We start from the raw sequence: 23,820 nt of genomic DNA, 5'->3' as shown, positions 1-23,820 counted from the left end.
TTGCTGCCGAGGCGAAGCACAAGGAGGCTCGGGCTGATCTGCTGAGGGTCTCCTCCGAGGCGGACGACCGGATTGTGGCGAAGGTCATGGAGGCAAAGGCTCAGATTACGGAGAGAGCAGAGGCAGCACTGGCCGAGAAGAGCGCGGAAATCGGGCGTCTGGCGGTACAGGCCTATCGTCAGTCCGCCGAATTCACCCGTGACATGTCGGAGGCGGTACAGGCTTATCGTCAGTCCGACGAGTTCGTCCGTGACATGTCGGACGCGGGGTCCAACTCCTTTGTCTTAGGCTTCGATGAAGGCTTGGCAAGGGTGTCGGCTAAATACCCCGGGATTGACCTGAGTGGGGTCTCCCTCCTCGACTCCCCTCCGGCGCCATTGCCTGCTGATTCTCCTGCCGCCTCCCTACCCCTTGCAGACGTGCCCGACGTTCCCGACCCAGGGGCTCCTCCAAGCTGACCCTCTGTACTTTTCTTTGATCTTTTCTTTGTATGTTGGCGTTTTGCCATGTTGTATGGGTCTCGGCCCTGAAGCAATGAAAGTTAATACAAACAGAGTGTTTCTTCATTTCACTTTCGTCCTTCCTCTTTTTAACTCTTGGTAGCGTCTCGCCGACTCCTGACTCTCGAAGTTCTTCCGGCGCTAGGCCAGGCATCCGAGGGTTAGGCCTCAGGAAATTCTTCCGGCGCTAAGCCAGGCATCCGAGGGTTAGGCCCCAGGAGATTCTTCCGGCGCTAAGCCAGGCATCCGAGGGTTAGGCCTCAGGAAATTCTTCCGGCGCTAAGTCAGGCATCCGAGGGTTAGGCCTCAGGAAATTCTTCCGACGCTAGGCCAGGCATCCGAGGGTTAGGCCTCAGGAAATTCTTCCGGCGCTAAGCCAGGCATCCGAGGGTTAGGCCTCAGAAAATTCGTCCGGCGCTAGGCCAGGCATCCGAGGGTTAGGCCTCAGGAAATTCTTCCAGCGCTAAGCCATGCATCCGAGGGTTAGGCCTCAGGAAATTCGTCCGGCGCTAGGCCAGGCATCCGAGGGTTAGGCCTCAGGAAATTCTTCCGGCGCTAAGCCAGGCATCCGAGGGTTAGGCCTCAGGAAATTCGTCCGGCGCTAGGCCAGGCATCCGAGGGTTAGGCCTCAGGAAATTCCGCTCGTTGGTCGGCCAAGGCTGGCGCAAGCCGAGGCGACCGGTCGGGGCTTCAGGCTAGTCTGCTCCCGGGATGATCATCGGGTTAGCCTGGCATCCGAGGGCCGAGCCTCGGGAAATTCCGCTCGTTGGTCGGCCAAGGCTGGCGCAAGTCGAGGCGACCGGTCGGGGCTTCAGGCTAGTCTGCTCCCGGGATGATCATCGGGTTAGCCTGGCATCCGAGGGCCGAGCCTCGGGAAATTCCGCTCGTTGGTCGGCCAAGGCTGGCGCAAGCCGAGGCGACCGGTCGGGGCTTCAGGCTAGTCTGCTCCCGGGATGATCATCGGGTTAGCCTGGCATCCGAGGGCCGAGCCTCGGAAAATTCCGCTCGTTGGTCGGCCAAGGCTGGCGCTAGCCGAGGCGACCGGTCGGGGCTTCAGGCTAGTCTGCTCCCGGGATGGTCATCGGGTTAGCCTGGCATCTGAGGGTTGTTAGGCCTCAGAAAAATTCCGCTCGTTGGTCGGCCAAGGCTGGCGCAAGCCGAGGCGACCGGTCGGGGCTTCAGGCTAGTCTGCTCCCGGAATGATCATCGGGTTAGCCTGGCATCCGAGGGCCGAGCCTCGGAAAATTCCGCTCGTTGGTCGGCCAAGGCTGGCGCAAGCCGAGGCGACCGGTCGGGGCTTCAGGCTAGTCTGCTCCCGGGATGGTCATCGGGTTAGCCTGGCATCCGAGGGCCGAGCCTCGGGAAATTCCGCTCGTTGGTCGGCCAAGGCTGGCGCAAGCCGAGGCGACCGGTCGGGGCTTCAGGCTAGTCTGCTCCCGGGATGATCATCGGGTTAGCCTGGCATCCGAGGGCCGAGCCTCGAGAAATTCCGCTCGTTGGTCGGCCAAGGCTGGCGCAAGCCGAGGCGACCGGTCGGGGCTTCAGGCTAGTCTGCTCCCGGGATGGTCATCGGGTTAGCCTGGCATCCGAGGGCCGAGCCTCGGGAAATTCCGCTCGTTGGTCGGCCAAGGCTGGCGCAAGCCGAGGCGACCGGTCGGGGCTTCAGGCTAGTCTGCTCTCGGGATGGTCATCGGGTTAGCCTGGCATCCGAGGGCCGAGCCTCGGAAAATTCCGCTCGTTGGTCGGCCAAGGCTGGCGCAAGCCGAGGCGACCGGTCGGGGCTTCAGGCTAGTCTGCTCCCGGGATGATCATCGGGTTAGCCTGGCATCCGAGGGCCGAGCCTCGGAAAATTTCGCTCGTTGGTCGGCCAAGGCTGGCGCAAGCCGAGGCGACCGGTCGGGGCTTCAGGCTAGTCTGCTCCCGGGATGGTCATCGGGTTAGCCTGGCATCCGAGGGCCGAGCCTCGGGAAATTCCGCTCGTTGGTCGGCCAAGGCTGGCGCAAGCCGAGGCGACCGGTCGGGGCTTCAGGCTAGTCTGCTCCCGGGATGGTCATCGGGTTAGCCTGGCATCCGAGGGCCGAACCTCGGGAAATTCCGCTCGTTGGCCACGCGCCTGTCGCTTGCCACTCGACGGGATTTCTCCGTGTCCAGCTACGATCGTGTTTCTCCTCCTCTCCGAGCGTCGCCTGGGGAACACCAGAAGGGCATTAAATGCTAATTGAAGCGTTACCTGGGAAATCGGACCGCCAGTTGCTGCTTGCAAGGAGTGTCAGTTAAGCGGCCGCGATACGCGCGTTCTTCGAGGCGGATGCGGCCTGGGCGCGAGCGGAGATACGTGGACCGAGGGATACATGCCGCCCGGAGTGTCCTGCACAAAGAATGCAATTAAGGAGAACGACGCTTAGGAGATCGTGGGAGGATACGCCTCGAGAGCCGGAACGGCTCCGGATTCGGTGCGCCCGCCTTTATTGGAGCCACCCGCATCGGAACGACCGGGGGGCCTCAGTTTGGCTATAAATATAAGTGCAGGTGCGGTGAAGTCTGCCAAGCCGAAGGTATTCAGGTTGCCATGGATCGTGGACCTCCTCTCCGGCGTGTGGCTGGGAAACCCCTGCTGGAGGAACGGGAGGCGCGCCCCTCGCGACTTCCGCCAACTAGCCGTTTCATCTGGGATCAACAAGGAGGTTCTCCCCGGCGGAACTCCGCTCTAGGCGTTTCATCCGGGATCACATCCCCCCTCCTTTCAGTCCCCCCTCCCGATTGAGCTCTGCGCCAGACGCTCCATCCGGGATCGCGCCTCCTCGCGCTCTTCTTCCCTTGTATTCCTTCTCTCCCCTAACCTGGGGAGGACCGGGATATCCCTTGGAGGTGGCGTTCCTCTGGAGGCAGCGGGAACTTCTTCTTCGTCCGCGCTGGCTCTTCGTCTTTTTGCGTGAGGCGTCCATGGCGCCTCCGGGGAGAAGCACCCACGCCCGGCGGGATTGCAGCTGCTTCGGATGGAGGGTTCGGGATCCCAGATCTTCAGCTCCACGGAGTCTCCACCTCTTCCTTGCTTTCTTTACTCCCTAATTCCCCCCTGGGAATTCTTTGTAATCACACGAACACACCGTTGTAACCAAGAATTATTGAAATGAAAAGAGTTGTACATTCTTCGAACTGTCTTCCTGGTTTTGTCGTTCTACTGGTAATACACCCGCAGGTTAGCGGAATTCCAGCTCCTTGGAATTTCTCGACCATCTAGGGCCTCCAACTGGTAGGAGCCAGGTCGGTTTACCCAGCGAACCCTATACGGGCCTTCCCAATTCAGCGCCAGCTTCCCACCTTCCGCGGATTGAGATGCTTTGGCTCGCCTTAGCACCAGATCTCCGATTCTGAAAAGTTTCGGTCGGACCTTGGAGTTATAATATCGGGCCACCCTCCGCTGATTCATCGCCATCCGAACCTGCGCCATTTTCCTTGCTTCTTCCAAGAGGTCCAGGTTCCCTCGGAGCTGCTCCGAATTGACCTCGGGTCGGTGCGCGGCCACCCGAGGTGAGGGGAGTCCGAGCTCCACGGGGACGACCGCTTCCGTGCCATAGGTTAGGCTGAATGGCGTCTCCCCGGTAGGGGTCCGATGCGTGGTCCGATACGCCCAAAGGACATTCTCGAGTTCTTCGACCCAAGCTTGCCCTGTCCGACCGATTCGCGCCTTAATTCCTTGGAGGATCGTCCGATTTGTGACCTCGGCCTCACCGTTGGTTTGGGGATGCGACACAGATGTGAACCGATGCTCGATCCCGAACTCCTCGCAGAAGTCACGGAAATGCTTGTTGTCGAACTGTCGACCATTATCCGAGATGAGGACCTGAGGTACCCCAAATCGGACAATGATGTTCTTCTTCACGAACTTCCGGACTTGCGCCTCCGTGATAGTGGCCAGCGGCTCTGCTTCTACCCACTTGGTGAAGTAGTCGATTGCAACAATCAAAAATTTCCGCTGGGCTGAAGCGACGGGGAATGGTCCGAGGATATCCATTCCCCACTGTGCGAAGGGCCAGGGTGCGGTGATCGGGGCCAAGGGGACAGAAGGGACTCTCTGGACGTTGGCGTGGCGCTGGCAGGCGTCGCATTTCCGCACGTGATCCTTCGAGTCCTCCAACAAGGTAGGCCAATAATAGCCTTGCCTCATGATCTTGTGCGCTAAGGACCTAGCCCCCAAGTGCGATCCGCAGATGCCCTCGTGGACTTCGCCGAGGACGTAGACCGCCTCCGAGGGGCGGAGGCATCTTAAAAGGGGGGCGGTGAACGAGGTCCGATACAGCCTCCCTTCATAGAGTACGTAGTGGGCGGACTTCTTGACAAGTCGCCGAGCTTGCTTTTCGTCTTCAGGGAGGATCCCTTCGGCGAGGTAGGCGACGAGCGGATCCATCCAAGACGGCTCCGGATCAATCGCCATCACCGCTCCAGCCTCGCCGATGCTCGGCGCATCCAGGGTCTCTAGGTAGATCGCCCTCGACAAGTTGTGCGCCTCTGCGCCCACCAAGCGGGACAACCTGTCGGTCCTGGCGTTTTCGCTTCTGGGGACCTGCTGGAAGTCGACGCTGCCGAGGTCGGGAATGAGCGCTTGCACCTTCCGGACGTAGTTCTGCATGGTCGGGCTCCGGGCCTCGAACTCCCCACGGACCTGCCCGACCACCAGCTGGGAGTCGGTGAAGACCTTCAGACGCCGGATGCCGAGCTCCTTGGTGAGTTTGAGTCCCGCGACTAGGGCCTCGTACTCCGCCTCGTTGTTGGTCACTGGAAATCCAAACTTCAAGGCATACTCGGCTATCACTCCATCAGGACTGGTAAGGACCAGCCCGGCCCCTCCTCCTTCGGGGTTCGACGACCCATCGATGTGAAGCGTCCAGATCGGGAGGTCGAGGCTGGGCGTTTCCGGCGGTCTAGGTTCCGCCTCCTGCACCGTGCACTCAGCGAGGAAGTCCGCGAGCACCTGGGCCTTGATGGCGGGTCGAGGCTGGTAGCGGATGTCGAACTCACCGAGTTCTACTGCCCACTTCACCAGCCGTCCCGCATTCTCGGGATTGCTGAGGATCTGTCGTAATGGTTGGTCGGTTAAGAGAGTGACCGAATGGGCCTGGAAATAGGGGCGAAGCCTCCTGGTCGCGGTCAGCAGCGCGAAGGCGATCTTTTCAGCCTTCGTGTACCGCGTCTCGGCATCCCGTAGGACCCGGCTGATGTAGTACACGGGCTTCTGGAGCTTTGCCTCTTCTCGAACCAGCACCGCACTGACCGCGGTTGGGGAGACCGCCAGATAGAGGTAGAGCATCTCCCCTTCTTGCGGCTTGGACAGCTGGGGAGGAGACGCCAGATATTCCTTGAGTTGGTCGAACGCTGCTTGACATTCGGCCGTCCAGAGGAAGTCTTTCGGGCGTTTCAACACCTTGAAGAATGGTTGGCAGCGTTCGGCCGATTTTGCCACAAATCGTCCGAGCGCGGCAACCCTTCCAGCGAGCTCCTGAACCTCCTTCACTTTGGTCGGGGGGACATACCTTGGATAGCCTTGATTTTGTCCGGGTTTGCTTCGATACCCCGCTGGTTGACAATGAAACCAAGGAACCTCCCGGCCGAAGCGCCGAAGGCGCACTTCGCTGGGTTCAGCTTCATGCGAAACTTCCGCAAGGTGGTGAAAGTCTCCTCCAGGTCCGCGATGTGCTGATCTGCATGGCGGCTCTTCACCAGCATATCGTCCACGTACACCTCCATGTTCCGGCCGATTTGCTCTTTAAAGATTTTGTTGACGAGGCGCTGGTAAGTGGCACCAGCATTCTTCAGACCGAAAGGCATCACCTTGTAGCAGTACAGCCCCCGGTCTGTTATAAAAGCAGTTTTCTCCTCGTCCTGTGGGGCCATCATTATCTGGTTGTAGCCGGAGAAGGCGTCCATGAAAGACAGCAGCTGATATCCGGAAGTCGCGTCGACCAGTTGGTCTATCCGCGGAAGCGGAAAGCTATCCTTGGGGCATGCCTTGTTCAGGTCGGTGTAGTCGACGCACATCCTCCACTTCCCGCTCGCCTTCCGGACAAGTACGACATTTGCCAGCCACTCGGGGTAACTCACCTCCCTTATGAATCCTGCCTCCAAGAGCTTGTCTACCTCCTGGTCGACCACCCGGATCCGATCCGGGGCACAGTGTCTCTTCTTTTGCTTTACTGGTCGGTGGGTCGGGTCGACGTTGAGGGCGTGAGAAATGACCTTCGGGTCGATCCCGGGTACATCGGCCGCCGACCAGGCAAATACATCGGCATTGGCTCGGAGGAATTCCACCAACCGGGCCCGAGCTCCCGAGTCGAGATTGGCGCCGACCCGGACCGTCCGGTCTGGGCGGCCTTCCTCGAGGGGAACTTCGACCACACCCTCGGCTGGCTCCCCCTGCCGCAAGGCCACCTCGTCTCTGGCATCAAGGGACTCGACGCTTAGGGCTTCCACGGGCTTCTTCCCTTTGAGAGTCGCTAGGAAACATTGCCGTGCGGTCGGTTGGTCACCTCGGACCTCTCCGATCCCAGCCGCCGTGGGGAACCGCATGAGCAAGTGGTACGTAGAGACCACCGCACGAAGGGCGTTCAGTCCAGGTCGTCTGAGGATAGCGTTGTAGGCCGAGGGAACACGGACGACCAAGAATCCGAGTCGCACCGTGGCTTCTGCGGGTGCAACGCCCGCAGTCACAGGCAGCTTAACGACTCCTTCGGCCGGGACAGCGTCACCAGTGAATCCGATGAGGGGGGTGGATGTTTTGTGCAACAATTGTCTGGTCAAGCTCATTTTTTGGAAGGCCTCGTAAAACAAAATATCAGCTGAGCTTCCACTATCAACAAGAACACGCCTTACATCATAGTTTGCCATAGTGAGGGAGATCACCATGGCGACATCGTGGAGAGTCTGAACCCCCTTTACATCCTCATCAGAAAAGGTGATTACATTACCGTCTCTTTACGATGGCCGTCCCTGACGCTTCCGCCGAGACCCCTGCGTTCCTCACGGGCCGTGAGCAGCCCCCAGTGATAGTGTGGATCACGCCCGCAACGGGTCGATTCTGCTCCCGAGGCTCCGGAGGAGCCGGGTCGGCTGGACGCGGGTCCGCGGGGGGACGTCGGTCGTTCATATATCGTCCAAGACGCCCCCGGCGGATGAGAGCCTCGATCTCGTCCCGAAGCTGGAAGCAGTCTTCGGTGTCGTGGCCGTGGTCCCGGTGGTACTCACAGTACGCCCGGGAGGGCCTCCTCCCAGGGATCTTCCGCATCTGTCTCGGGGCCGGGAGGTCCTCCCGCCCCTTGATCTCCATAAGGATCTGGGCCCGGGGAGTCAGGAGAGGGGTGTACCGGTTGAAACGTCGGGGCGGAGAACGAGGGCGTAGGGTGCCGTGGTTCCTCGCCGGCGACGGGCTTCTGCGCCGACGCTGGGGCGTCGGGCTCCTCCTCTGGCGTGCCTCTTTTCGCCTTTTCTTCCCAAGCTTTGGAGGGATCTCGGCGGCCTCCTTGCTCCGGTGGGCGGCCGCCTCCTCGGCGTCCGCATACTGGTTCGCCCGGGACAACAGCTCCGGGAAGCTCCTCGGCAGGCGTTTGTCCAGGGAGAAGGTGAGTCTGCCCTTCCGGAAGCCGCGCTTTAGGGCTGAAAGAGCTACCTCCTGGCTCAGGTTCCGGACCTCCAGCGTAGCCTTGTTGAAGCGGGTGAGATAATCCCGCAGGCTTTCTCCCTCGTTTTGCCGAACATCAAAGAGGGAGTCGGAGACCAGTCGCCGCCGGCTACTGACGGCGAAATGAGTGATGAAGAGGCGAGTGAACTGGTCGAAGGACTGGATTGAGTTAGCCTCCAAGCCGGCGAACCACGCCCTTGCCGGGCCACGGAGGGTTGCTGGGAAAGCCTTGCAGAGGAGAGGATCTGATGCTCCGTGGAGGAGCATAAGGGTCCTGAAACTCTCGACGTGATCCCGCGGGTCTGCTGCCCCGTCATAGGGCTCGATCGCCGGCATCTTGAACCCCGGCGGATTCGGGGTCCACAGGATCCTCGAGGCTAGCGCCGGCTGGGAGGAGATCTCCAAGTCGGCGAAGGGATCTTTGGAATGGCCCTTCAGGACCTGGAGTTGTCGGTGGAGATCGTCCACCTGCCGGTCCAGGGAGCGCGACCGGTGGGCGGGAGACAAGGAGCGGCAGGAGGGAGACCGACCGGAGCGCGGGTTCCTCGAGGACTGGGGGGTCTGGGAATGCGCCCGGGTCCGCCTCTCGTACCCCGCGCAGCTCCGATGAGAAGGTCCCGGCAGAATGGAACGCGCTCGAGAATCCTCCTCGCGCCGGCGCTCCTCCCCATGGGAGAGGAAGGAGCGCGGGTTGAGGAGAGCAGGCGAACGCTCAGGCAGCAGCGGCTCCTGAGCCCGCTGCGGCGCCCGGGACATCACACCCTGCAGATTCTGCACCGCCTCCGCGAGGGTGCGAACCTGCTGGGCTAGCTGGTCGAACTGAGCGGCTTCGACCGTCTGAATAGGCGGTGGGGCGGTGGAGTGTTGCTGAGAGCGCGTTGGAGATGCAGCGGCCTCCCGGCCGGAGGCGCGAGAGGCCCCGCGACCGGAAGCGTTGGAAGCTCCACGACCACCTCGCCGTGCCATTACGATCGCTCTGAGATCCGGTCCCTTCCTCTAGCGCCAACTGTTGCTGGTGGTCCAAACCGAGAACGATTGGCACAGCGGTGTGAACGGGGTTCCCTTGGAGTTGGGTTGGTTGCGCTCCACCTTCCACCGGGAAACCTGCAAGCAAGCCTCGCACCACCACTGGGGTAGTGGGGGCCCTCCGACGATCAAGTCAGAGAGGATTGAAGGAGAAGGAGAGATAGCAGTAGCAGGTAAGAGAATGCTCTGAAAAACCTTTTCTTTCCCCCCCTTCTCCCCCCAGCCGCATATATACCAGGCTGGGGGGTCCTTCTGGGGGGTTGGTCATCGTGTAGCACGATGGAGCTGCCACTGACATGGCCGTTACAGGGCGTCGTGGGGCAGCGCTGGGTACGGCCATGACAGGGCGTAGTGGAGCTCCGCTTTGTACGACTGTTACAGGGGATCGTGGAGCAGCGCCGGATACGACCGTTGCAGGGAGTAGTGGAGCAGAGGGCCGCGGCGTGCTTCAGGGGAACAGCCTGTCGTTGTCGAGAGATTACCGACTCGGGGTCGGACTGCTGGATCAAGGGGCAGCCGACTCGGGGTCGGGCTGCGAAGCCGAAGATATCCGACTCGGGGTCGGACTGCTGGATCAAGGGGCAGCCGACTCGGGGTCGGGCTGCGAAGCCGAAGATATCCGACTCGGGGCCGGACAGCTGGATCTAGGGGCAGCCGACTCGGGGTCGGGCTGCGAAGCCGAAGATATCCGACTTGGGGTCGGACAGCTGGATCAAGGGGCAGCCGACTCGGGGTCAGGCCGCGGAGCCGAAGATATCCGACTCGGGGTCGGATTACTGGATCAAGGGACTGCCGTAGTCTTCCTGGGTGCGCGTGCCGGTCACGTGGGGCATGGCGGCTAAGTTCCCCCGTAACAACCAATATTACAAAAAGTGAAGTGATGGTAATAAAGAAACAGTAAAAATGTCACTCTTGGATAACAATGATAGAGAAACAGAGGTTTGAGGGGCTGGTGGGATGGTTAAAGTTGTACCCTTTCTAGGAAATAACTTTAACCTGGTTATGTACTTGTCCATTAACTAGGTATAGTTATTCACTTTTTTATTTTTTTTATTGACTATGTTTTTAACCTGGTTTGGCTGGTTAGCTGGATAATCCCATGTTATCCACCCTCTAACCAGCATTCAAACATAGTCAGAGAGTGTAGAGAAACTTTACTATTCTAGAATCAGGTAGTGTTGCAAGTATCCTTCATCATTCCTCACTCTCTTCCTCTCTCTCTCCCTCTCTCTCTTTCTTTCTTCCCACGCCCACCAAAGGAGACGCCAAAAGTGCCTATAGGTAGAGTATCATATGGATAGAATATTTGATTCCTACCAACTTCAAAAACCCACATCTACTGCAAGACAAACTTTGATAATTGCTAAAGGACAAATTTAACTATTCTAGAAGGAAGAACCAAGTGGAATGAAGAATATTTATTCTAAGTGGGATAACTAAATAGAATAAAATTGGGAATAGAATTGTACTATAAACACCAAGAATTCTCAAAACACTTTCTTTTTTTTCCAATGGAGATACCTGTTTATTACTTGATGGATCAATTCATTCGACATCCCCTTGTATCTGTGTTTGCCAATCACCCACTAGGTGGGATTAACTATATTCTTTCAAGTCAGTTGATGCTGTACGTAATCTGGCTCTTTGTAAAATTGCTTGCTCTGAAAACAAACTATACCACTAAAGCCTTGAAGAACGATCAAATTCTTTCCTGCCACTGCAACTGCAGTTGGAAAGTTGGCTTCCGATCATGTCCAGTTGTTTTTTTGGACAAGCTGCGTTCATTGATTATGGATGTGCATCCTATATTTAAATGACCGACATGTTAAACTCAGATCTTTCACCATTGGCCTATGAGAGAGGCCCCTAGTTATTATAATTTTTTTGCCAACTCCATAATATTTATTACTCATATGTTTTTTTTTAATATGGAAAAATGTTGTTTATAAGTTTAATTCCATGGTTGGTGAAGTTATGTCATATGCTGTCTTCGCCATAGTGAGAAATAGGGGCGGCAAAACCTGACTCAAAACTCCCAGCCTGCATGAAAACAGGTTCTAGTTGATCACTTAAATTTGGATCGGAAACGAGTTAAACTGGAATCAACCTATGAATAAACGAACTGTTTGAGTTTAGCTCCTGAACCCGGTGGGTAATATAAGTCAAAATATATCAGACTTTTGAAGTATAACAAAGCTAGCAATATCACTTGCATGAAGATACACTCATCAGGATGGCAACTATGGAGCTATATGACAAGAAAACAGGCAAAGAAGTAAATTTTCATAACCTAATTTATTCTTGTTACTACATTTTAGTTAGTTCATCATTAATTAGTTCTTGTTTGTGATATATCCTAAATTTCTTATTTTTGTACTTATAATGATATCTTCAGAGTTAAATATAATATTTTTATTTGTGATATTTGCATGCTATGGTTTGCTTTTTTTTTTTTTATATGTGTTTATATATAATTGATGGGCGAAAATTTAAATGATTTGCTTGGTAGGTGCCCAAATATGGGTTTACATTTTCTGACCCGATTATTTGGTTTGGGAGGTTTGTGACTGAAAATATTTATATATTTAGCATAGGAAATAAGAAATACATCTACAAATTTTAATAAATATTGAAATTTTTATACTAGTCAACATTCTCTCTGTCTAAACATTTTCAAAAAATTTCAATGAAAGATAGATAAAGAATATAAAAATTATTCAAATCCTTATTTCTATAAAATTTTTGGTATTGTTGAAAGTTTCGAGTTGTGTTCGTGGCGGAGGGACTTCTCCGCTCTCTGCCCATATATATATATATTTTTTTGAAAAAAAAAGCAGGCAAACCGAGAACGATTGGCACAGCGGTGTGAACGGGGTTCCCTTGGAGTTGGGTTGGTTGCGCTCCACCTTCCACCGGAAAACCTGCAAGCAAGCCTCGCACCACCACTGGGGTAGTGGGGGCCCTCCGACGATCAAGTCAGAGAGGATTGAAGGAGAAGGAGAGATAGCAGTAGCAGGTAAGAGAATGCTCTGGAAAATCTTTTTTTTTCCCCCCCTTCTCCCCCCAGCCGCATATATACCAGGCTGGGGGTCCTTCTGGGGGGTTGGTCATCGTGTAGCACGATGGAGCTGCCACTGACATGGCCGTTACAGGGCGTCGTGGGGCAGCGCTGGGTACGGCCATGACAGGGCGTAGTGGAGCTCCGCTTTGTACGACTGTTACAGGGGATCGTGGAGCAGCGCCGGATACGACCGTTGCAGGGAGTAGTGGAGCAGAGGGCCGCGGCGTGCTTCAGGGGAACAGCCTGTCGTTGTCGAGAGATTACCGACTCGGGGTCGGACTGCTGGATCAAGGGGCAGCCGACTCGGGGTCGGGCTGCGAAGCCGAAGATATCCGACTCGGGGTCGGACTGCTGGATCAAGGGGCAGCCGACTCGGGGTCGGGCTGCGAAGCCGAAGATATCCGACTCGGGGCCGGACAGCTGGATCTAGGGGCAGCCGACTCGGGGTCGGGCTGCGAAGCCGAAGATATCCGACTTGGGGTCGGACAGCTGGATCAAGGGGCAGCCGACTCGGGGTCAGGCCGCGGAGCCGAAGATATCCGACTCGGGGTCGGATTACTGGATCAAGGGACTGCCGTAGTCTTCCTGGGTGCGCGTGCCGGTCACGTGGGGCATGGCGGCTAAGTTCCCCCGTAACAGTAGCCCCCCACTTCCGAGTCTGGAACCAGGAGGGGAACGGGTGAAGGGAGTGATGCTTCGAGATTGCCGCCATCCCTCGGAAAGGCGCGCGCGCTTCGAGCTCCCCGCCTCCTTTATGGCGTATAGCGGTTGTCGCTGATCTGGCAGTCTGCGGATTTCGGCGGACATCCTTCCTTAATGGCGTCGATTCGCCTTTGGGGCGCGAGCGATCCTTCGGCAGCCAGGCGTCCTCTGGCGTCACCGAGGCGTCACCCGCCTTTCCACCTATTTAACCGGGGGCCCTCCCCCGTCCGCTCTTCTCTTCACAGGCATCTTCGAGTTTCTCCCTTGTGCTGCTGTCGTTGCCGTCGGACTGTTCGCTCGCTCCTCCTTTGACGCTCTCGGAGCCGTTCTTCCTTCCCTTCCGGTGAGTTGCCCCATTCTTCAATTTAGGGCTCTCCATACTTTCTCCTTCCGTATTAGTGTACTTCAGTCGTTCCGGTCCTTTCCCCCTTCTTGACCCCGTCCTGACCGTAGATTCACTGGCCATTAGGTATGGACGAAGTGAGAGCGGACCGCATTCAGTCGGAGCTGGCCTCCGAAGACTTAGATAGGTTCGTGGCTCGGTACCACCTTCCCGAAGCCTGCAACGTTACGCTCCCGGGGCCTGAGGAGAGGATGTCCCATCCTCCTCCAGGGAAGGTCGCCATCAATGAGGGCATCCTCCAGGCCGGGTTCCGCTTTCCCCCCTCGGACTTAGTCGTGCAGGTGCTTCGGGGTTTAAGAGTGGCGCCGACGCAACTGGTGCCGAACTCATGGCGCGCCCTGACGGCCTTCCAGGTTCTCTGCCGCATGCACGAGGTCCCCGCCACCCTGAATGTCTTTTGGGAATGCTACGGCCTGAACGGCCACCCCCAGGACAGAGGGTGGTGGTGCTTTGCGGCGCGGCGAGGGTGCGGCCTCGTCAAGGAGGCTCCTTCCTCCATTCATGGCTGGAAGGAGCGTTTCTTCTTCATCGACGTAGATCCCTCTTGGGGAATCGGGGCAACCTGGGAGACGCCGATGAAGTCCCCGATTGGCCTATCGAGGTTGTCGAGGGAGGAATCCAATGGCGTCGCCGTCTTGAAGGGGTTGGTCGCCGAGGGCCGGCTCCCCCCGGTGGCTCGCCTTATTTCCGAGGATACTTTGGTGAACGTCGGTCTGAGCTCGGTGCCCGTCGACCGTGAGCCTGCCACCGCTTCTTCTTTTTCAGCTCTTTTCTCCTCTTCCGTTTCTTCCTTCCATCAGTTTCTCAGTTTCTAACCACCCCGTCCTTTTTGCAGAAATCGACGACGTCATGCGGTCGGACAAGGCAAAGGCTGTCAGTAGGGTGTCCCTACTGGAAGCGGTCCGGAAGAAGAAACGGACTCCTCCGAGCGGGGTCCCCCCGGCGAAGAAGTCCCGCCAGCAGGCGACTCCGATGCCGACAGACGGCTCAGGGCCCAACGATCAGGGGGACGCTGCGGGCTCAGACCGACAATTGACACCGCATCAGCCCTCTGGTGATGAGACTACTGCTTCTCCGGAGGTGTCACCCGGGCGCGCCCGAGACGGCCGGGTCGGACGCGATCGGTCCCCAGCCCGGCCTTCGACTCGGTCGGCTTCGGACGATACGAGAAGGAGGGGCGCGCCGAGGCCTCGGCCGAGCGGGACCCTGTCGATTCCTGGAGCGGCCCCCGCCCCGAGCACGATCAGCATGGCTCTTCCCCAAGCGATGGGTAAGGGTAAGGCTGCAGAACCACCGTCCGGCTCCGGGGCGAAGTCTGGGTCAGCCTTCACTTTCGCCGGCGCCCGAAACCTCATCGAGACGGTGCTGCTGGAGAGCGACCGTAGGCGGGTCCGGCAGATGGGGATCCCTGACGTCGGAGCTGCCAGCTGCGTCTGTCTCATGTCGGTGAGTGTCCTTTTGGTCGCTTTCGTCATTTATAGGCTCTATTGATGATCCCCGTCTGACGCCCTCATTTTTTCTGTTTCTTAGCTCGCCCAGTACATGATCCGTCTGGAGGAGAGCCACGAGGAACAGGCGAGGCTTCTGGCGAGGGCCGAGAGCCAACTGAAGGCTGTAGAGGAGGGAGGCCAAGCTACGACGGGGAGGACGACCGGGGACCTCGAGACGAGGCTCCAGGTGGCTGAAGAGCGGGTACTCGGCTTCGCTGCCCTCGAGAGGCAACTGTTGGAGACTCAAGAGCAACTCAAGATCGCCTCGAGTCTCGAGGGCGAGATCAGGAAGGCGGAGGAGCGGGCCAAAAAGCAGTCCCGGAAGGCTGCCGACTTCCGGGAGAGGTGGGAGAAGGCCCAGCAGTCAGCCGACAACGCCCGCAACCGAACCCGGTCTCTTGAAGCCAAGCTGGGCGAATTGGAGTCGGCCTTGGAGGGGTCCCGCGCGAGCGACCAGGAGCTTCGTTCGCGCCTGGAAGAGGCTGAGGCTGCTCGTATTGCTGCCGAGGCGAAGCACAAGGAGGCTCGGGCTGATCTGCTGAGGGTCTCCTCCGAGGCGGACGACCGGATTGTGGCGAAGGTCATGGAGGCAAAGGCTCAGATTACGGAGCGAGCAGAGGCAGCACTGGCCGAGAAGAGTGCGGAAATCGGGCGTCTGGCGGTACAGGCCTATCGTCAGTCCGCCGAATTCACCCGTGACATGTCGGAGGCGGTACAGGCTTATCGTCAGTCCGACGAGTTCGTCCGTGACATGTCGGACGCGGGGTCCGACTCCTTTGTCTTAGGCTTCGATGAAGGCTTGGCAAGGGTGTCGGCTAAATACCCCGAGATTGACCTGAGTGGGGTCTCCCTCCTCGACTCCCCTCCGGCGCCATTGCCTGCTGATTCTCCTGCCGCCTCCCTACCCCTTGCGGACGTGCCCGACGTTCCCGACCCAGGGGCTCCTCCAAGCTGACCCTCTGTACTTTTCTTTGATCTTTTCTTTGTATGTTGGCGTTTTGCCATGTTGTATGGGTCTCGGCCCTGAAGCAATGAAAGTTAATACAAACAGAGTGTTTCTTCATTTCACTTTCGTCCTTCCTCTTTTTAACTCTTGGTAGCGTCTCGCCGACTCCTGACTCTCGAAGTTCTTCCGGCGCTAGGCCAGGCATCCGAGGGTTAGGCCCCAGGAAATTCTTCCGGCGCTAAGCCAGGCATCCGAGGGTTAGGCCCCAGGAGATTCTTCCGGCGCTAAGCCAGGCATCCGAGGGTTAGGCCTCAGGAAATTCTTCCGGCGCTAAGCCAGGCATCCGAGGGTTAGGCCTCAAGAAATTCTTCCGGCGCTAGGCCAGGCATCCGAGGGTTAGGCCTCAGGAAATTCTTCCGGCGCTAGGCCAGGCATCCGAGGGTTAGGCCTCAGGAAATTCGTCCGGCGCTAGGCCAGGCATCCGAGGGTTAGGCCTCAGGAAATTCTTCCGGCGCTAAGCCAGGCATCCGAGGGTTAGGCCTCAGGAAATTCCGCTCGTTGGTCGGCCAAGGCTGGCGTAAGCCGAGGCGACCGGTCGGGGCTTCAGGCTAGTCTGCTCCCGGGATGATCATCGGGTTAGCCTGGCATCCGAGGGCCGAGCCTCGGAAAATTCCGCTCGTTGGTCGGCCAAGGCTGGCGCAAGTCGAGGCGACCGGTCGGGGCTTCAGGCTAGTCTGCTCCCGGGATGATTATCGGGTTAGCCTGGCATCCGAGGGCCGAGCCTCGGGAAATTCCGCTCGTTGGTCGGCCAAGGCTGGCGCAAGCCGAGGCGACCGGTCGGGGCTTCAGGCTAGTCTGCTTCCGGAATGATCATCGGGTTAGCCTGGCATCCGAGGGCCGAGCCTCGGAAAATTCCGCTCGTTGGTCGGCCAAGGCTGGCGCTAGCCGAGGCGACCGGTCGGGGCTTCAGGCTAGTCTGCTCCCGGGATGGTCATCGGGTTAGCCTGGCATCTGAGGGTTGTTAGGCCTCAGGGAAATTCCGCTCGTTGGTCGGCCAAGGCTGGCGCAAGCCGAGGCGACCGGTCGGGGCTTCAGGCTAGTCTGCTCCCGGGATGATCATCGGGTTAGCCTGGCATCCGAGGGCCGAGCCTCGGAAAATTTCGCTCGTTGGTCGGCCAAGGCTGGCGCAAGCCGAGGCGACCGGTCGGGGCTTCAGGCTAGTCTGCTCCCGGGATGGTCATCGGGTTAGCCTGGCATCCGAGGGCCGAGCCTCGGAAAATTCCGCTCGTTGGTCGGCCAAGGCTGGCGCAAGCCGAGGCGACCGGTCGGGGCTTCAGGCTAGTCTGCTCCCGGGATGATCATCGGGTTAGCCTGGCATCCGAGGGCCGAGCCTCGAGAAATTCCGCTCGTTGGTCGGCCAAGGCTGGCGCAAGCCGAGGCGACCGGTCGGGGCTTCAGGCTAGTCTGCTCCCGGGATGGTCATCGGGTTAGCCTGGCATCCGAGGGCCGAGCCTCGGAAAATTCCGCTCGTTGGTCGGCCAAGGCTGGCGCAAGCCGAGGCGACCGGTCGGGGCTTCAGGCTAGTCTGCTCCCGGGATGGTCATCGGGTTAGCCTGGCATCCGAGGGCCGAGCCTCGAGAAATTCCGCTCGTTGGCCACGCGCCTGTCGCTTGCCACTCGACGGGATTTCTCCGTGTCCAGCTACGATCGTGTTTCTCCTCCTCTCCGAGCGTCGCCTGGGGAACACCAGAAGGGCATTAAATGCTAATTGAAGCGTTACCTGGGAAATCGGACCGCCAGTTGCTGCTTGCAAGGAGTGTCAGTTAAGCGGCCGCGATACGCGCGTTCTTCGAGGCGGATGCGGCCTGGGCGCGAGCGGAGATACGTGGACCGAGGGATACATGCCGCCCGGAGTGTCCTGCACAAAGAATGCAATTAAGGAGAACGACGCTTAGGAAATCGTGGGAGGATACGCCTCGAGAGCCGGAACGGCTCCGGATTCGGTGCGCCCGCCTTTATTGGAGCCACCCGCATCGGAACGACCGGGGGGCCTCAGTTTGGCTATAAATATAAGTGCACGTGCGGTGGAGTCTGCCAAGCCGAAGGTATTCAGGTTGCCATGGATCGTGGACCTCCTCTTCGGCGTGTGGCTGGGAAACCCCTGCTGGAGGAACGGGAGGCGCGCCCCTCGCGACTTCCGCCAACTAGCCGTTTCATCTGGGATCAACAAGGAGGTTCTCCCCGGCGGAACTCCGCTCTAGGCGTTTCATCCGGGATCACATCCCCCCTCCTTTCAGTCCCCCCTCCCGATTGAGCTCTGCGCCAGACGCTCCATCCGGGATCGCGCCTCCTCGCGCTCTTCTTCCCTTGTATTCCTTCTCTCCCCTAACCTGGGGAGGACCGGGATATCCCTTGGAGGTGGCGTTCCTCTGGAGGCAGCGGGAACTTCTTCTTCGTCCACTTCTTCTTCGTCCGCGCTGGCTCTTCGTCTTTTTGCGTGAGGCGTCCATGGCGCCTCCGGGGAGAAGCACCCACGCCCGGCGGGATTGCAGCTGCTTCGGATGGAGGGTTCGGGATCCCAGATCTTCAGCTCCACGGAGTCTCCACCTCTTCCTTGCTTTCTTTACTCCCTAATTCCCCCCTGGGAATTCTTTGTAATCACACGAACACACCGTTGTAACCAAGAATTATTGAAATGAAAAGAGTTGTACATTCTTCGAACTGTCTTCCTGGTTTTATCGTTCTACTGGTAATACACCCGCAGGTTAGCGGAATTCCAGCTCCTTGGAATTTCTCGACCATCTAGGGCCTCCAACTGGTAGGAGCCAGGTCGGTTTACCCAGCGAACCCTATACGGGCCTTCCCAATTCGGCGCCAGCTTCCCACCTTCCGCGGGTTGAGATGCTTTGGCTCGCCTTAGCACCAGATCTCCGATTCTGAAAAGTTTCGGTCGGACCTTGGAGTTATAATATCGGGCCACCCTCCGCTGATACATCGCCATCCGATCCTGCGCCATTTCCCTTGCTTCTTCCAAGAGGTCCAGGTTCCCTCGGAGCTGCTCCGAATTGACCTCGGGTCGGTGCGCGGCCACCCGAGGTGAGGGGAGTCCGAGCTCCACGGGGACGACCGCTTCCGTGCCATAGGTTAGGCTGAATGGCGTCTCCCCGGTAGGGGTCCGATGCGTGGTCCGATACGCCCAAAGGACATTCTCGAGTTCTTCGACCCAAGCTTGCCCTGTCCGACCGATTCGCGCCTTAATTCCTTGGAGGATCGTCCGATTTGTGACCTCGGCCTCACCGTTGGTTTGGGGATGCGACACAGATGTGAACCGATGCTCGATCCCGAACTCCTCGCAGAAGTCACGGAAATGCTTGTTGTCGAACTGTCGACCATTATCCGAGATGAGGACCCGAGGTACCCCAAATCGGACAATGATGTTCTTCTTCACGAACTTCCGGACTTGCGCCTCCGTGATAGTGGCCAGCGGCTCTGCTTCTACCCACTTGGTGAAGTAGTCGATTGCAACAATCAAAAATTTTCGCTGGGCTGAAGCGACGGGGAATGGTCCGAGGATATCCATTCCCCACTGTGCGAAGGGCCAGGGTGCGGTGATCGGGGCCAAGGGGACAGAAGGGACTCTCTGGACGTTGGCGTGGCGCTGGCAGGCGTCGCATTTCCGCACGTGATCCTCCGAGTCCTCCAACAAGGTAGGCCAATAATAGCCTTGCCTCATGATCTTGTGCGCTAAGGACCTAGCCCCCAAGTGCGATCCGCAGATGCCCTCGTGGACTTCGCCGAGGACGTAGACCGCCTCCGAGGGGCGGAGGCATCTTAAAAGGGGGGCGGTGAACGAGGTCCGATACAGCCTCCCTTCATAGAGTACGTAGTGGGCGGACTTCTTGACAAGTCGCCGAGCTTGCTCTTCGTCTTCAGGGAGGATCCCTTCGGCGAGGTAGGCGACGAGCGGATCCATCCAAGACGGCTCCGGATCAATCGCCATCACCGCTCCAGCCTCGCCGATGCTCGGCGCATCCAGGGTCTCTAGGTAGATCGCCCTCGACAAGTTGTGCGCCTCTGCGCCCACCAAGCGGGACAACCTGTCGGCCCTGGCGTTTTCGCTTCTGGGGACCTGCTGGAAGTCGATGCTGCCGAGGTCGGGAATGAGCGCTTGCACCTTCCGGACGTAGTTCTGCATGGTCGGGCTCCGGGCCTCGAACTCCCCACGGACCTGCCCGACCACCAGCTGGGAGTCGGTGAAGACCTTCAGACGTCGGATGCCGAGCTCCTTGGTGAGTTTGAGTCCCGCGACTAGGGCCTCGTACTCCGCCTCGTTGTTGGTCACTGGAAATCCAAACCTCAAGGCATACTCGGCTATCACTCCATCAGGACTGGTAAGGACCAGCCCGGCCCCTCCTCCTTCGGGGTTCGACGACCCATCGATGTGAAGCGTCCAGATCGGGAGGTCGAGGCTGGGCGTTTCCGGCGGTCTAGGTTCCGCCTCCTGCACCGTGCACTCAGCGAGGAAGTCCGCGAGCACCTGGGCCTTGATGGCGGGTCGAGGCTGGTAGCGGATGTCGAACTCACCGAGTTCTACTGCCCACTTCACCAGCCGTCCCGCATTCTCGGGGTTGCTGAGGATCTGTCGTAATGGTTGGTCGGTTAAGAGAGTGACCGAATGGGCCTGGAAATAGGGGCGAAGCCTCCTGGTCGCGGTCAGCAGTGCGAAGGCGATCTTTTCAGCCTTCGTGTACCGCGTGTCGGCATCCCGTAGGACCCGGCTGATGTAGTACACGGGCTTCTGGAGCTTTGCCTCTTCTCGAACCAGCACCGCACTGACCGCGGTTGGGGAGACCGCCAGATAGAGGTAGAGCATCTCCCCTTCTTGCGGCTTGGACAGCAGGGGAGGAGACGCCAGATATTCCTTGAGTTGGTCGAACGCTGCTTGACATTCGACCGTCCAGAGGAAGTCTTTCGGGCGTTTCAACACCTTGAAGAATGGTTGGCAGCGTTCGGCCGATTTTGCCACAAATCGTCCGAGCGCGGCAACCCTTCCAGCGAGCTCCTGAACCTCCTTCACTTCGGTCGGGGGGGACATACCTTGGATAGCCTTGATTTTGTCCGGGTTTGCTTCGATACCCCGCTGGTTGACAATGAAACCAAGGAACCTCCCGGCCGAAGCGCCGAAGGCGCACTTCGCTGGATTCAGCTTCATGCGAAACTTCCGCAAGGTGGTGAAAGTCTCCTCCAGGTCCGCGATGTGCTGATCTGCATGGCGGCTCTTCACCAGCATATCGTCCACGTACACCTCCATGTTCCGGCCGATTTGCTCTTTAAAGATTTTGTTGACGAGGCGCTGGTAAGTGGCGCCAGCATTCTTCAGACCGAAAGGCATCACCTTGTAGCAGTACAGCCCCCAGTCTGTTATAAAAGCAGTTTTCTCCTCGTCCTGTGGGGCCATCATTATCTGGTTGTAGCCGGAGAAGGCGTCCATGAAAGACAGCAGCTGATATCCGGAAGTCGCGTCGACCAGTTGGTCTATCCGCGGAAGCGGAAAGCTATCCTTGGGGCATGCCTTGTTCAGGTCGGTGTAGTCGACGCACATCCTCCACTTCCCGCTCGCCTTTCGGACAAGCACGACATTTGCCAGCCACTCGGGGTAACTCACCTCCCTTATGAATCCTGCCTCCAAGAGCTTGTCTACCTCCTGGTCGACCACCCGGATCCGATCCGGGGCACAGTGTCTCTTCTTTTGCTTTACTGGTCGGTGGGTCGGGTCGACGTTGAGGGCGTGAGAAATGACCTTCGGGTCGATCCCGGGTACATCGGCCGCCGACCAGGCAAATACATCGGCATTGGCTCGGAGGAATTCCACCAACCGGGCCCGAGCTCCCGAGTCGAGATTGGCGCCGACCCGGACCGTCCGGTCTGGGCGGCCTTCCTCGAGGGGAACTTTGACCACACCCTCGGCTGGCTCCCCCTGCCGCAAGGCCACCTCGTCTCTGGCATCAAGGGACTCGACGCTTAGGGCTTCCACGGGCTTCTTCCCTTTGAGAGTCGCTAGGAAACATTGCCGTGCGGTCGGTTGGTCACCTCGGACCTCTCCGATCCCAGCCGCCGTGGGGAACCGCATGAGCAAGTGGTACGTAGAGACCACCGCACGAAGGGCGTTCAGTCCAGGTCGTCCGAGGATAGCGTTGTAGGCCGAGGGAACACGGACGACCAAGAACCCGAGTCGCACCGTGGCTTCTGCGGGTGCAACGCCCGCAGTCACAGGCAGCTTAATGACTCCTTCGGCCGGGACAGCGTCACCAGTGAATCCGATGAGGGGGGTGGATGTTTTGTGCAACAATTGTCTGGTCAAGCTCATTTTTTGGAAGGCCTCGTAAAACAAAATATCAGCTGAGCTTCCACTATCAACAAGAACACGCCTTACATCATAGTTTGCCATAGTGAGGGAGATCACCATGGCGTCATCGTGGGGAGTCTGAACCCCCTTTACATCCTCATCAGAAAAGGTGATTACATTACCGACCCTCTGCCTCTTTACGATGGCCGTCCCTGACGCTTCCGCCGAGCCCCCTGCGTTCCTCACGGGCCGTGAGCAGCCCCCAGTGATAGTGTGGATCACGCCCGCAACGGGTCGATTCTGCTCCCGAGGCTCCGGAGGAGCCGGGTCGGCTGGACGCGGGTCCGCGGGGGGACGTCGGTCGTTCACATATCGTCCAAGACGCCCCCGGCGGATGAGAGCCTCGATCTCGTCCCGAAGCTGGAAGCAGTCTTCGGTGTCGTGGCCGTGGTCCCGGTGGTACTCACAGTACGCCCGGGAGGGCCTCCTCCCAGGGATCTTCCGCATCTGTCTCGGGGCCGGGAGGTCCTCCCGCCCCTTGATCTCCATAAGGATCTGGGCCCGGGGAGTCAGGAGAGGGGTGTACCGGTTGAAACGTCGGGGCGGAGAACGAGGGCGTGGGGCGCCGTGGTTCCTCGCCGGCGACGGGCTTCTGCGCCGACGCTGGGGCGTCGGGCTCCTCCTCTGGCGTGCCTCTTTTCGCCTTTTCTTCCCAAGCTTTGGAGGGATCTCGGCGGCCTCCTTGCTCCGGTGGGCGGCCGCCTCCTCGGCGTCCGCATACTGGTTCGCCCGGGACAACAGCTCCGGGAAGCTCCTCGGCAGGCGTTTGTCCAGGGAGAAGGTGAGTCTGCCCTTCCGGAAGCCGCGCTTCAGGGCTGAAAGAGCTACCTCCTGGCTCAGGTTCCGGACCTCCAGCGTAGCCTTGTTGAAGCGGGTGAGATAATCCCGCAGGCTTTCTCCCTCGTTTTGCCGAACATCAAAGAGGGAGTCGGAGACCAGTCGCCGCCGGCTACTGACGGCGAAATGAGTGATGAAGAGGCGAGTGAACTGGTCGAAGGACTGGATTGAGTTAGCCGCCAGGCCGGCGAACACCGCCCTTGCCGGGCCACGGAGGGTTGCTGGGAAAGCCTTGCAGAGGAGAGGATCTGATGCTCCGTGGAGGAGCATAAGGGTCCTGAAACTCTCGACGTGATCCCGCGGGTCCGCTGCCCCGTCATAGGGCTCGATCGCCGGCATCTTGAACCCCGGCGGATTCGGGGTCCGCAGGATCCTCGAGGCTAGCGCCGGCTGGGAGGAGATCTCCAAGTCGGCGAAGGGATCTTTGGAATGGCCCTTCAGGACCTGGAGTTGTCGGTGGAGATCGTCCACCCGCCGGTCTAGGGAGCGCGACCGGTGGGCGGGAGACAAGGAGCGGCAGGAGGGAGACCGACTGGAGCGCGGGTTCCTCGAGGACTGGGGGGTCTGGGAATGCGCCCGGGTCCGCCTCTCGTACCCCGCGCAGCTCCGATGAGAAGGTCCCGGCAGAATGGAACGCGCTCGAGAATCCTCCTCGCGCCGGCGCTCCTCCCCATGGGAGAGGAAGGAGCGCGGGTTGAGGAGAGCAGGCGAACGCTCAGGCAGCAGCGGCTCCTGAGCCCGCTGCGGCGCCCGGGACATCACACCCTGTAGATTCTG

At 58.8% G+C, this 23,820-nt stretch overlaps 1 protein-coding gene across 1 annotated transcript; it reads left to right on the top strand.

Annotated features, from left to right (window-relative positions):
- Positions 1–14,076: 14,076 nt before the first annotated feature.
- LOC149751144 (uncharacterized) lies at positions 14,077–15,945 on the top strand. The gene is made up of 2 exons (XM_089927653.1): positions 14,077–14,810; positions 14,895–15,945. Exons 1-2 carry the CDS (start codon positions 14,214–14,216, stop codon positions 15,807–15,809), a joined length of 1,512 nt encoding a protein of 503 aa, XP_089783779.1. The 5' UTR covers positions 14,077–14,213; the 3' UTR covers positions 15,810–15,945.
- Positions 15,946–23,820: the final 7,875 nt, after the last annotated feature.

Source organism: Phoenix dactylifera, chromosome 16, assembly GCF_051530095.1.
Source record: "Phoenix dactylifera cultivar Ajwa chromosome 16, Ajwa_hap1_PhDact_Kaust_v1.1, whole genome shotgun sequence".
In the NCBI taxonomy this organism is placed as follows: Eukaryota; Viridiplantae; Streptophyta; class Magnoliopsida; order Arecales; family Arecaceae; genus Phoenix; species Phoenix dactylifera.
This window is presented reverse-complemented; position numbering and strand designations above follow the sequence as displayed.

Coding starts and splice junctions, on each gene's coding strand:
- LOC149751144 (XM_089927653.1), top strand. CDS start 14,214: ATGCGGTCGGACAAGGCAAAGGCTGTCAGTAGGGTGTCCCTACTGGAA. Junction 14,811..14,894: donor GCTGCGTCTGTCTCATGTCG/GTGAGTGTCCTT, acceptor TCTGTTTCTTAG/CTCGCCCAGTACATGATCCG.